The sequence below is a fragment of the Mirounga angustirostris genome, unplaced genomic scaffold, assembly GCF_029215605.1.
Source record: "Mirounga angustirostris isolate CCGP_5_RB_7025 unplaced genomic scaffold, mMirAng1.0.hap1 SCAF_12, whole genome shotgun sequence".
Lineage (NCBI taxonomy): Eukaryota > Metazoa > Chordata > Mammalia > Carnivora > Phocidae > Mirounga > Mirounga angustirostris.
Window position 1 is genome coordinate 71,888,285 of NW_026991720.1, and position 14,701 is coordinate 71,902,985.

Sequence of the window (14,701 nt, forward strand, 5' to 3'; positions counted from 1 at the left end):
AAAACATGAATCTAGAGGGATATGTATTGAAACGACACATAGGGTAACATAAAGGGTAGCAAAGGAGAGGATGTATATAGCAAGGAAGAGGAAGAAAGATGACATCTGGAATATAAAGAAATCTATAGAGTTAGAGGATTAGCACTGGTCTGCAGAGTGCTTAACAGAAAATGAGGTAAAGGGAGAGGGGAAATCAATGAGGAACTGGCCATTGACAGAAGCATACTTTGAGAGAATGAAATGGAGAACAGAAGAAATTCAGGAAGCCGGTTTTTAAAAAACAGAATTGTGAAGAATGAGATTGTGGTGGGAATACTTCTAAAAGAAAGATCTTCTAGCTGTTTCCAACAGCTGGACATAGATGTGGCAGATAGAATAATGGGCCTTCAAAGATGTCCATGCTCTAATCCTTAGAACCTTATCCTGTATCCATCTAATCATATGAGTCCTTAAAAGCAGAGGACCAATTCCCAAAGAGAATCAGACAGTAAGAGAAAAGACTTGACCCAATATTTCTGGCTTTGAAGATGGAAGAAGTATGCCATGAGCCTTGGGGGCAGCCTCTAGAAGCTGGAAAATGCAAGGAAACGGATTTTCCCTTAAAGCCTCCAGAAAGAAACACAGCCATACAACACCTTGATTTTATCCCAGTGAGACCAAAGTCAGATTTCTGACCTATAGAACTGTAAGATAATACATTTGTGTTTTTCAAGTTTCTGGTAATTTGTTACAGTGGAATAGAAAATCAATACACTAGACCACAGGAATGACCAAGGCACCAAAATGGCTAGCTGCTCTTTCTATATGAGGAAATAATGAAATGACCAATCAACTGCTTTGATACAAGCCCTCAACCCTGCTCAACTTCACACATCAAAATTCATTTGGTATGCTTCAGTATTATCAAAGGAACATTTTCATAAGTGCTATTGAATAAGTTCCCTCTGCAATATAGTCAACAAGGACGAAAACCTAAGGCTCCTGCAATTCTTCAATTAGTTATCAATCCAGTAGAGGAGCATATTTCTAAAAGGAAATTATGAGTCTCTTTCTCATTATAATTTAGAGTGGCCTCCAAGAGCTCTTGCCACGTTACCCAAGTGTACAACCTACCAATTAGATCCGAATTGTCAGCAGCCATAAAGAAACTGAATTTGAAATAGTATGTCACAAAGCAGGCATGAATGCATAGAAATGCACTCATGCTTTAAGAGCAATATCATTAGTTGATTAATATACAGAACATTATTTGTGTCATTTAACCTTAAGGCTGCCCATTAGCTTAATCTTTTATCTGAATAAGTCTTGTAAGACATGCTTAGCCTGATAAGAGGATGCAGAAAAAATACGGCATTAGTTTGGATTGTGCCTTTTCAATTTCCATCAGCGATAATGGTGAGTGGTAGAAGGATGAAGGAAAGGGACAGGGAATCATAGGAGATGAGAGAGGAGAGGAGGAGGGGTGATGAAGAAGAGGTAGAAGAGGAAGAGAGACAAATATTTGGTGGGGAGAAGAAGACTAAAATCTGTAGGTGACTCTCCAGTGCTAAAAATATCATTACATACTTTATTTCTTTGATCCTCCCAACAGTCATATGAATTAGTAAAAAATTATTATCATCATTTGAGATAAATGCATCTCAGGCTATAAGCTAGTTGGGATTCAAGCCAGGTTTTACAACTCTAACATTCTTTCCAAGATGACATTCAACATCTTTATGTCCAAAAAAACTGATTTTTTTTTGAAAAGGAAGAAGAAAGAAGGTCATATTTCTAATCGAGGGCTATGGCCCTATTTGAGCAATGTTTCCATTCAACTACTCTGTTGTACTCACCCCCATGAGGACTGGCCCCAGGAAAGAGTAGTTGACTTTGGTTTTCCTTATACCCTTTCTTTCTCCCCCTTCCAATGCCAAATGACCCCACTGTGACATAAAGCACCTCCCATCCTAGCTGCTTCTCACATCAACCCCAACTCGCCAATGAACAAAAGGACAGACAGCTCCTGGGACACCTGTGCCCCTCCTGTGAGGACTCTCAATCCAGTGTCTGCCTGTGAATTTGCCACATTTTGGTCTGGAACATATTCTTAGCTCTCCTACTTCTCTGACCTTCAAACATTCATGTAAAAGAACTTTTTCCCCTAAAGAGTCTTCCTAAAGAAGGGTTTTCTTTCTCCTAAGCAGGACCCAACCCCATTCAAATGGCACAGTAGATGCACTAGAGATTGACTTACACTAAATTTAACCAGAGTCTCATAAAAACTGGGAAAAAATGCTCCACGTATCCAGGAGAACCCAAGTGTAGTGATAAAGCCAGAAGATGGGTGACCAGGAAGACTAAAGAAAGCCACCCACCCCAGTCACCTTGAATCCCTTCAGTGACTGGGACATCCTTTTCTAAAAGAGGTAGCAGGTGGAGGTGGGGAGGAAGGTAGTCAAAGTAAGAGGGAGCCTTCAAGATATCTCAACCTCTTTCCCTACTTAGCTCAGTGTGAATGATAGTGAAAACCCTTCACATTTGTACAGAGCTTCTCTGTTTATAAAAAGGCTTTCATATCTATTATGAGTATATCATTAGTATCTCCATTTGCTCATGAAACCCTGTGGGTCAGATTCACCCAAGGTACCTTAACCCAATTAGCCCAGAGTTAATACTGGAACACGGGTTTTCTGGCTCCCAGGCCCGAGTTTTTCTTCTGCACTTTAGCACCTTCAATGATGCAAGGAAATGTGTAAAAGAAAATGGAAATGTGGGATATGAAGTATAATAGAATAGTACTAAACAGACATCTTTATAAGATTTTTCAGTAGACCTGTTTCATGTTATTTACAGATTTCTTCCCACTGAAATTATGATGCTAGATTTAAAAAATAAAAGCAGGCATTTTATGGACTGTTATTGGTTGAATGTTTGCTTCCCTCAAAATTCGTATGTTGAAACCCTAATCCCCAGTGTGATAGTATTTGGAGGTGGGACGTTGGGGAGATAATGAGGTTTAGAGTCTCTCATTATTATGGGACCCTTGTGATGGGATTAGTGCCCTTAGGAAAAGAGAGATCTCTCTCCATCCCCATGGCAGCCATGGGAACACAGAGGTAGCTGGCTGTCTATACGCCAGGAAGCAGGACCAGGAGCTGAATTTGCTGGTACCTTGATCTTGAACTTCCCAAACCCCAGAACCAAGAGTCTATGGTATATTGTTACAGCAGCCCAAGCAGATGAAGACATTGACTGTTATGCAATATCATCAAGCTATTCATCAATTTGAAACAAAATTTGTAGGTCAAAAGCAAAGCACATGCTGTAGACACAAATAAATCCATATTTTTCTCAACTCTAGTTTATAATTCTAATATATTTCATTATTTAAAACATGTATATTTCACCATTTTCAGTATTCCTCCAGATCCGGGTTTCTCAACTTTGGCACTTTGGATCAGATAATCCTTTGTTGTCAGGGGCTGTCCTGTGTATTGTAAAATGTTTAGTAGCTTCTCTGGCCTCTACTCACTAAGTACCCATAATAACTCCACACATCAGTCATGACAATAAAAGTTGTGTGTGGCCAAGATATTGTCAAATATCTCCTGGGGGCAAAACTGACCCCTGTTGAGAATCACAGCTCTAGAAACTAATGTGTAGGTACCTCCTGAAATAATTACCTTATCTGCACATCTTTTTTATCCCTTTACACTGCGTTTAGTTAAAAGATAGCAAGAATAGTGTGTTCTGTTTCAGCAACAAAGGCAGTGAAATTTTTTGTGCACTGCAAGAAGGATGATAGGAATAGATGTATGAGAAGGATGCCAAAAAGGATGAACTCAATATAAAAAGTGTGGAGCAACTCTGAGGCGTTTTCATATGAATAGAAATGTGAAGACCGTAGACTGCATGTTCCACATGCTGCATTCCACCATTCCCAATAACCATGGTAGAATTGTACGTTTATCTACTTCTTTTCCCTTTCTGTAGATACTTTTTGCTTGGGAAAAGTATGGATGCTAAACCTGCTTACTTCTGAGAAAAAGTGTGACAATTAAATTAAGTGTTGAGATATTGCCATTTGGGATAATCCCTACTTGAGTGTGTAAACTCATTACAGGAGACCGTATTATTATACAGGAAAGCAAAATAAATATAAACATATGCACAAGCCTAACAGTTCCTTACAATCTAATGAACTTTAACATTAATTAAAAAAACAAAACAAAACCAGGGGTGCCTGGGTGGCTCAGTCGTTAAGCGTCTGCCTTTGGCTCAGGTCCTGGGATCGAGCCCTGCATCAGGCTCCCCGCTCAGCGGGAAGCCTGCTTCTCCCTCTCCCACTCCCCCTGCTTGTGTTCCCTCTCTCACTATCTCTCTGTCAAATAAAAAAAAAAAACCAAAACCAAAACCCAAAACAAAACAAAACTCTGTTCATTCCAGGGGAATACTTCTGAGATCTTTTTTAAAACAAAAATATCCACTTAACCTGATTTCTTGAGTAGTTAAGAACAGGGCTCAGTGGCCAATGAGATTCTTGCGTCTATGAACCATTTCTTTAGGAAGCAGAAGGCAGAATGGCCAAGATACCGATGTGGTTTGTTCCATTATACCTTCACGTTCCACTCAGCTTCTGTTGATTGGTACTCATTGTGAAGATCAGTTACAAAGGGCTGTGTTCATTGGCTTTTCATCTGATATTAAAAAAGGCTAGCGCTGCAGTGGAATACTATTAATGCTGGACCAGTGACCACCATGGAAGCTTTCACCGTATTTGGGGAGCACAATTTAATCCATGAAACATTGTGACCCATCATCTCAGCTTGCATAGAACTCTCCTGGTTTGACCATTGAAAGTCCAACATCCCAAGAAACCACTCAGCCCTGGGCAAGCCTAAACAATGGGTCATCTTATCTGAGTTTTGAGTTTTTGACAGAGGATTTATTGAAGTTAACTTTAAAAAAAGAAAGTGTTTTCCAAGAGTTGGAAAGGTAAGGTCAAGAATAGTCTCTAAATCTACTTTTAAGGGAAAAAAAATTCTTCTAACAATCAAGTAGCACTTGGCATTTGGAATATGCATTTAACTAGCCTATATGACTTCCAGGTATTTGCTGCTCTGTTTGTGAAGATGAGCATTTCCAAGGGCAAGAGAACAATCTGTCTCAGAGTGCTTCATTTAAGCAAGGACACGCTGCCAACTTGAAAGGAAATGAAGGCCACACTTTGTCTATGGGGGGATCCTGCAGTTATTCCCCTGCAAATTTAATTCAAACAGGTATTGAGATCTGAAACATGGAGATATCTACAAATTAGAGGATACTTGGTTTTTAAAAAGGAAAGAAAAGAAATCCAGGCCACAAAGAACCTATCTCAAAGCAGCAACAGTGGTTCCTTTTCATGTTCATCACTATATTCCTAGGAACATGTTTTGAAAGTCTGTCCTGTGAATAAAATTTCTTGAGATCTTCACATGAGAAATGCATATTATAAATTTTAAAACTTAAAATTATTGTCTTCAAGTCAATTTTATTTTTTAAAAAATAGCATGGGTGTAAAATGTGCAAAATTAGTGCTATTCCAATACTTGATTTTTAAAATTATTAGTTATACAAATACGCCATTCAACTAGTTTATTGATGATTCCTTTAGGAAATGCAGTGTTATTTGAATTATCACTCAAAAATAGACCTCTTTAGAATATCACCATCTTAAAATAAAAGGATTTGTTTAGAGAGATCTCATTGAAAAATATCTTATTTTCTTCAAGCCATTTAAGAATATGCTTGACCTAGGGCGCCTGGGTGGCTCAGTTGGTTAAGCGACTGCCTTCGGCTCAGGTCATGATCCTGGAGTCCCGGGATCGAGTCCCACATCGGGCTCCCTGCTCGGCAGGGAGTCTGCTTCTCCCTCTGACCCTCCTCCCTCTCATGCTCTCTCTATCTCATTCTCTCTCTCTCAAATAAATAAATAAAATCTTAAAAAAAAAAAAGAATATGCTTGACCTATAAGACTGATAACTCTCAGACTGTTTATTCTATGTTTATTGTGGGATGCGCTTATAGATTGTACTTGAGCCAATTCACTACATGAGAAGGATTTCTGTGAGAAATCCTCTTATTTGACCTGTTACTTGGGTCTCAAGCCAACTCATAAACAAAAATCTCCAACAGGAGAGTCTTAGGCAGGAACTTCATTCTGAAATGGGGTAGACAGCTGTCACCACACATCATGACACTACTTAAGAAAATTGGTCTAGAGCTTAACCTGTCTTTTAGTCACTAGGTTCCAAATAAGCTCTTTTGTTACTATAATTGTTATGGCTTAATAAATCCCTTGTCAAAAGCTATGACCAAAGTGAACAGAAATATTTAAGCCCAAAAAGTTTAAGGAAATTGAATCATGATTGAAGCTCAACTACTGTTTTTCAAATTCTAAGGACTATTAGCATATGCCAACATTTCAAAATAGAGGTATAAGTCTTAGGAGTCACCAAAAAAACAAAAAACAAAAAAAACCCTTCACCTTTTTTGGCACATACCTTGTAAGACCTCATTTCAAATGTCAGGGCCTTAAAATAAAAGACTCGAATTTAAGGTAGTATTGCAATTCCTTTTTAGTAATGTAACCAGGGAATTCTTCTATGTACTCCGCATCTTATTTTGGCTCCCACAGATTAATCCTGCAAGACTTTGAAATGACTATATTCTGTGAAGTATTCAGCAACAGTATCACCAGTGTCCACCTCAAGACATGTGTAATGACCACATTTTGATTCTTAGCTCTCAAGCCCCAGTTACACAGAGTGTTATAATCAGAAATGTATCAGAGATACCCAGTGTAATACCACTGGTTTCAATTAGTTGCATGTACATTACATAAATTGTGGCCTATAGCCAATTGACAGATTAGAAAGCAATGAAGGTAAGAGTAGCTGGAGTTGAACACAAACACACACACCCTGAAAATATGGCATCTTCCAAAAAAAGAAAAATTTTTTAAAGATTAAAACATCAGTGAAAGTGATCTGGAGCCACCCAAGTCCTGAAATGGTTTGTGGTTTTGGCAGTTTTTTTCTTAATTGGCCACCAACTCTTCACTGAGGTCTCCTTTCCTAGTTAAATGCTGAACTTTAGGAATGATGTAACTACAGCCTTCATTGCCCGTGGAGACAAAAGGACCAGGACTGTAAACCTAGGCTGACAAGTGACTACCCCAGACAAACTGAAAAAATCTGGTCCAGCTGTTTTGCAAATGTTTGACACTGGCTGGCTCTGAGATTAAAAATATGACTTTCTGCTCCCACAAAGTTTAAGTAAAAAAAAAAATGGCTTTTTTTTTTTTTTTTTTTTTTAAAGAGCATCAGAAGGCTTTCATACTCTGTATACATTTACTATAAAAGCTGAATCAAGCACACCGTGAGGGGGAAAATTGACTCCAACTGATAGCCGGTTTAAAAAAAAATAGGCAAACCAAACCATCTGAAAATAGGGTTTATCATGGAAACAGCAAGCTAATGGGACCATATTCTGGGTACCTTTATGGTTTTCCAGGAAAGTCTTGTTTTGCCACTAGTATGATAAAAAACAAAAGAATACACTGGCTTTCTCTATGCTATACAATTTTAAATAAGTTGTTTCCTAAAAACAAAGCCTGATGATGACCTAAAAATGTCTCTTAAGGCTATTTAAATCCAGCATTATAAAACCTTCCTGCATCAAATTTATAGTTACATCATTATAAGGACACCCACAATAAGAATGCCTTATATTTATTTCTTGCATTGAGATTGATAATCTTAAATTTTTTTCCCCCAGAAATTATCTGATTGAAATACCTAAAGAGGAGACATGTTCTAATTTGGCCTAAAAATTGTTTTTTTTAAATGTCTACACAATAAAACCTTCTCAGATATCTACTACAGTAGATTGAAACAAAGAAAAAAGACCATAAAATTGCATCTTGCTACTTAAAGTTGAATGCTGTATTTTCAATTAGATTTAATTTTTTCATTTGCCTTAAAATAAATAATGATGACTTAAAAGACAATTAATTGTGTTATAACCACAAAAGTAACTCGATTGTATCAATGGTCTTCATTTTAGTTCCTTGTCATTTTATCACAAAATATTTTCATGGGAAGATTTAATATATTTTTAGTCTGTAAAGGAATAAGAGACTTGTTTTCCAAAGGTATTTGAGGTTTTTCATCTGGCATTTTCCATTTCTCATAACCTTATTTCCATATTGTAAAATATGTAAGTAACCTTTGTACCTCTATTTTATAAAAATTGTGTGTATATACTTATGTATGTGTATCTATAGATAGATACATATGTATCTATCTATAGATACACACTATATATATATATATATATATATATATAAATTCTGACTAAGAGTAGACCAACTAGATAATTTCTCTGGAAAAGGTTCCTTGAACAATATAAAAATGGGTTCTTCCGAAGCAAACAACAAAAACAACCTTATACGCCCAACTACTGTTTAAAATGCTAATAAACACACAATCAGTTAACCATTTATTGATTACCTATTTATGGTTTTGGAATATCCAAGATTATAAAAGACAGTACCTCAAAAAAATCGTGACCAAGGTGGTGCCTGATGATTTAAATAAACCTCCATATTATAAAAAGTCATGTAAATTTACCCCTTGAAAGGAAAAAAAAAAAGGTTTAATATTAAAATTAGAGTTCTCTTTTTAATTATCCTCTTTGAGTAAAGAAATAATTTGGAGGGGCACCTGGGTGGCTCAGTCGTTAAGCATCTGCCTTCGGCTCAGGTCATGATCCCAGGGTCCTGGGATCGAGCCCCGCATCGGGCTCCCTGCTCGGCGGGAAGCCCGCTTCTCCCTCTCCCACTCCCCCTGCTTCTGTTCTCTCTCTCACTGTGTCTCTCTCACACAAATAAATAAATAAAATCTTAAAAAAAAAAAAAAGAAAATTTGGAAACTTCTATTTTATATTGCTACTGTCATGAAAGCAGATGTTGTCTAGGAACTTGGCAATGTCAGTCGCAACACCGCAAGACACTTCTTTTAAGGGCTAGTGTGAATGTGTAAGGACAGACTTTTTCATTGAATTCCTGAATTTATATACTTTGGGGTTGGCTATGAGACACTATAAAATGCAAAGATAGTTCAGACAGCTCCAGCTCTATTTTTCAGGCACAAAAAACATATAATTTTGTACAAAACTTTGATTTATTTGTGAAATTAAAAATATGGTATTTTATATATATATATATATATAAACTTCTATTCCTCTATAAATATAGATGATTTTGTGATAGTGAACAGAATAAATGCATACCAAATCCAAAGACCATTGTCATTTTAGGGTATGACAGACATAGATAAATTTAGGTCCTAAGTACTGGCATTTTGATAAACTCTTAAAATTTAAAACAATACAACCAGAAGGACTGCTTTCCTCCTCTCTTTCACAGAGAACTAAAGTGAATATTTTTAAATGGCTTTGAAAGATTTACATTTGACACATTTCTGTAAATCCAAAAAGGAGCACACAGGATTCAATGCGGGAGAACTGCACACACTTTCCCTTTACCATGCATGCCCATATTTTGTTTGTTTCAGGAGCTAACCCCACCAATTATTCCACCTTCTTTACCTCCTGGCATCTTACAAGGTTATTTTTAGTGATGTGGATTGTTCCTCCCTCAAATGTGTTGCTGAATAATCATCATCATAACATGTTGAAAGTGTACAACTTTTACATTGTAAAGTTTCTGATATATGTCTAATTATTATTTGGTTAAAAAGAAGAAAGGAGCACTTCATTTGGAGGAAGTCCATTACACCGAAATCTCCTTCAAGTTTTCCTATTCAGCGTAGGTCCTGCTATCCTGTTAAGGAAAGCAGAGATCAACTCCTTAACAAAGCTTTCCAGGTGACCTAATGTTTCCATTTTATAGAAAGGTAAAATCTAAATGCGGGCTCTCAGTCCTAGAGGCAGTTTTCCAGGCATCAGTATGCAATTAGAATTAACATTTTACAAACCCCATCTTCAGTCTCTCCCAACCCACACAAAGCTTCCTGCCTCTTCCCAAATCTCAGCAACCACATCTTTCCATGACGTGGGCCAAACCCATACCAGGTTTTAGACACCAGAGAATGAAATGAGCTCATCCACCAAAAATTAGACATGAAAAAGTTTGGCACTGGTTATCCCACTCACCCTCTAACCAACTTAGGTGGAAGGAGGGAGTGCCTGGGCATTGGGAGGCCAGTGTGGAGGGAGGCTGGGACTGCCACAGCCCATATCCAGGAGGCCTCCTCGAAGCTATGGGGCTCTGGACGGTGAAAAATTCAGTTTCGGATAGTCAAAGGGACAAGGCCTTCACAATCTGCCCCCCTCCCCCACAAGGAAACACCTGGGATGGGCAGAGGCCTCCGCCCCCACCCCACCCCCCCGCCCCCGATTTGGAAGCTCCGTGGAGTTCTGTATCTAAAGAGACCTGACCCCAAGCACTGAAGGGAAAGGGGGGGAGTAGAAAGAGGAGGCGGCAAGTGACCCGGGCCGCTCAGCCCCAGACGCACCCGGACCGCCGCAGGGAGGGGCGCGCCAGAACAAGCGAGAGCACCGCGAGCTCCCGTTTTACCTCTGCAGTACTTTGAAAAGGGAAAGAAGGAAAGAAAAGCCTCAAATGGTTAAACGGCCGTAAATAATTAAAATTTAAACAAAACCAAAAGAAAGGGGGGGGGAAGAAAAAGAAAAACGCGTGATCGGTCGTCATTTAAATACAAATATACTTACAAAAATCTTACACAGGCTATTTACAATCATAAAAGCGTACAGTCCTGGTACCAGAGTGTGAGAACGAGAGGTCTGTCTATCCCCCCTGCTGTAGTCGGGCCCTCCAGTCCGTTTGCCCCCAGGGACGGAAGCTTTTGCAGGAGCTGTGCTGTTAAAAAGGAGCCTGCGAAAAGTGAACGGCTAGTGAGGAAGCCTCAAGTAGCCAGGTTTGGCAAGGCTTCCACGGGGCCGGCTTTATGGGGATGGCTGGGACGAAGCCGACCGCTGGGAATGGGCTGAGCCCCCGGGTCTCAGACGGTGGTCTCTCCCTGTTTGCTGTTGGTGAGCCTGGTATAGAACTTCCTCCAGGAGTTGAGGGTCTTGCCGGACCAGATCCAGAAGCCTGACGTGATGCCCACGATCAGCGTCATAAGGTACTTGATCATGAAGACTGTGAAGTCTGGGCTCATGGGCGGGTGCGGCGGAGCGCCTCCACCCGCCTGGAGGTGGGGGCAGGGGATGGCATAGCTCTTGCAGCTCTGGGCCACCCAGCTGCGCTCCCACTGGTCCCGGAAGGCCTGCTCGTAGAAGTAGCAGGCGATGACGATAGTGGCTGGCACCGTGTAAAGCACGCTGAAGACGCCGATGCGCACCATGAGCTTCTCCAGCTTCTCGGTCTTGGTGCCGTCGTGCTTCATGATGGTGCGAATGCGGAAGAGGGACACGAAGCCGGCCAGCAGGAAAGACGTGCCGATGAACAGGTACACGAAGAGTGGCGCCAGCACGAAGCCGCGCAGCGCGTCCACATTGTTGAGCCCCACGAAGCACACCCCGCTCAGCACGTCGCCATCCACCTGGCCCAGCGCCAGGATGGTGATGGTCTTGATGGCCGGCACGGCCCAGGCGGCCAGGTGAAAATACTGCGAGTTAGCCTCGATGGCTTCGTGACCCCACTTCATGCCCGCTGCCAGGAACCAGGTGAGCGACAGAATTACCCACCAGATGGAGCTGGCCATGCTAAAGAAGTAGAGCATCATGAAAAGGATGGTACAGCCCTCCTTCTTGGTGCCCTGCGCCACTGTGCGCGCCCCATCCTCGGAGAACTTGTCGTTACACACCACTCGGTCCTCCAGCAGGAAGCCGGCGATGTAGGCCACGGCCACTGCCGTGTAGCAGCCCGACAGGAAGATGATGGGCCGTTCCGGATAGCTGAAGCGCCGCATGTCCACCAGGTACGTGAGCACCGTGAAGAGCGTGGAGGCGCAGCACAGCACTGACCAGATGCCGATCCAGGTGCGCGAGAAGCGCAGCTCTTCGGGCCCAAAGTACATGAGCCCGTACACCTTCGTCGGCTCACAGGGCGCACCGCAGTCTTTCTCGCCCAGGAAGTGGTAGTTGAGGTAGGAGGGCACCTTGAGGGCGCGCGGGCACGAGAACTTGCCTCGCTCCGACGCGCCGGCGCCCCCCGGAAAGCCTCCGCCACGGTGCCCCCCGCCGCCGTGCTGAGGGTTGCTGGTCCAGAACTCCGGCAGCAACGAGGGCGTCGGGGTGCCCTTGTCCGACGTGTTCTGGCCCACGCACAGCTCGCCGGCGCCGTGCACCGGGAACTTCTCGCACTTGAGCGTGTCAGGCCACTGGAAGCCGAACTTGTTCATGAGCGCCTCGCAGCCCTGGCGCGCGCGCTCACACAGGGAGCGGCAGGGCGGCAGAGCCTGCTCCAGCACGGTGCACACGGGCGCGTACATGGAGCACAGGAAGAATTTGAGTTCCGCCGAGCACTGCACCTTCACCAAGGGGTAGAACTGGTGCACCTCGAGGCCCGCATCCTCTTGGTTCGTGTGGCCCAAAAGGTTGGGCATGATGGTCTGGTTGTAGGCAATGTCCGTGCACAGTGGTATGGAGATGGGCTGGCAGTAGCCGTGGTCCGGGATGGAGATGCCCCTCTCGCCGTTGTACTGTTGCCCGCTCTGCTGCTGCTGAGGCGGCGGCGGGGGCTGCTGCCCCGGACCGGGCCCCTGGCCCACCGCCTGCCCCCGGACCCCCAGCAGCAGCGGAGCCTCCAGGAGCCAAAGCAGTAGCAGGAGCCGGCGCGCCAAACGTCCAGAATCAGCTGGGGGGCGGCGGCGGCTGCCCGCGTCCCCGCTCCCCTCCGCCACCCGTCCAGCCGGGAGCGCCCCGGCATAAAGTTCCCAGCTCGCGCGGCCGCCGGCGGCCCGGGACTTCTTAGGCGCCTCCTCCTCAGCCATACTTTCTCGGCTCCTTTCTTGGCGCCGCCCGGCTGGGGCTGGCAGTGGCGCAGCCGGCGGCGGCTCCCCCTGCGGCCGGGGAGATCTCCTCCGCGCCGGTGCCCTCCGTCGAGGCCAAGCCGCGCTCAGCCCGCTCCCCCGGCTCCCGCTCCGCGTCCCGCAGCCGCCGCCGCCGCGGAAACTTGCGATTCATGAAGCGTGGGCGGCGGGGAGAGCCCGGGTGGCTCCGGCGCGCCGGGGTCGCGTCCCGCCTTCCTGGCCCTTCGCTCGCTGGTTCCCGGCTGGCGGCGCAGCGCTAGTGGCCGCGGCGCCGTAGAGCGTGCAACTCTCCGCAGCCCAGCGGCCTCGACTCCCCCCTGCGCCTCCGCCTCCTTCTCCGCCGCCGCCGCCTGACCATTTGTGTCAATCCCTCAACTCCCTCGCTCTCCTCTCTCGCGCGCGCCCTCGGACCGGTTTCCAGGCGCCCCGCAGTCTGTCTTTCACCAGGAGGGAGGAGCCTTGAAACCGACGCGGAACTGGAGGTTCAGGGACCGTCGCCCAATCGCGGCACTGGCTTCCCGGCGCAAAGGGCGCCCGCTGCCTGCCTCCTTGAGCGAAAGTCGGCGGCGGGCGGGAGGAGAAGGGGGCGGGAGGAGGAGGAGGTAGTAGTGGTGGCCGCGGCACCGCTCAGGCACAAAGAGTGGGTTTGCTATGAAGCGGGACAGGCTTGGTTGCCTTTCCTTTTGCGGAAGAAAGGGCGAGGACTAGTGGGAGAATGGTCCCATATGCTGTTGGAGATAATGAATAGGAGTCGGCGGACCCCGGGACTTAGCTTTTCTTTTCTTTTATCCATTTTCATGTTTAAAAATCCTGCTCTTAACGCTGGTTACAAACAACAAACCGAGCGCAGCGATCAGAACAGATGCCTTTGACTTAAGGAGCGCACGGCTTCCTTTGAGTTTCTGTCTGTCGAGGTTTTGTTTAAAATATTACTCTAATAAGTCCTAGAGCTCTCAGCCTGGGCTTGGCGGGCTTTGGACGCGCCATTTCCCCAAGGAGGAGTTCATGGGATCGCTGTCAAATGAAGAACAACAACAAAACACAAACACAAACTTTGACGGAATTGAAAAAAGTAAGACCAGATGCGCCGTCCGCTACTATTATCCTTCTAGTAGTCCTTTTTCTCCTCTTTAATCAAGTCAGAAACAGAAGCAAAGGGAGGATGTCTATTAGACATTTAGAGAGAAAATCTTGAGAACCCGACGACATTTCTTCGGCAGCGTCCTCGCTGCCCGGGACCGCAGAAGTGCCTCGGACCGGAGCAGAAGCATCGCTGGCGAACAGCCTGGGCTGTTGGGGAGCTATTAGGAGCCTTCCAAAACCCGGGGACGCCCATGGCGCAAGGGCCACTCCTGGGAGTGTCAGACCTGGGCCAGTTAGGAGCCACAGGCTGGGCTGCTGCGTGGTGGTCTTCCACCGGTGTGCGGAGCTGGGGATGCCAGTTTAACAAACAATACATTGAAGTCTGAAAGCAAAAGAGCTAACTGCACATTCCCTTCCTAATTCTAAACAACACAATCCATCTCAACCTGTTTACATTCTTCTTGTTTTCTGCCTACGTTTTTTTTTTTTTTAATGATGCTTTAACGAGGTGACTCAGTTTTATCAATAAAGTGCCATTGTATTATTAATTCCACCTAGGATTTGTTGGCCTCTGA

At 44.3% G+C, this 14,701-nt stretch overlaps 1 protein-coding gene across 1 annotated transcript; it reads right to left on the bottom strand.

Annotated features, from left to right (window-relative positions):
• Positions 1-10,754: 10,754 nt before the first annotated feature.
• Positions 10,755-14,408, bottom strand: FZD1 (frizzled class receptor 1). The gene has a single exon (XM_045864750.3). It carries the CDS (start codon positions 13,002-13,004, stop codon positions 11,070-11,072), a length of 1,935 nt encoding a protein of 644 aa, XP_045720706.1. The 5' UTR covers positions 13,005-14,408; the 3' UTR covers positions 10,755-11,069.
• Positions 14,409-14,701: the final 293 nt, after the last annotated feature.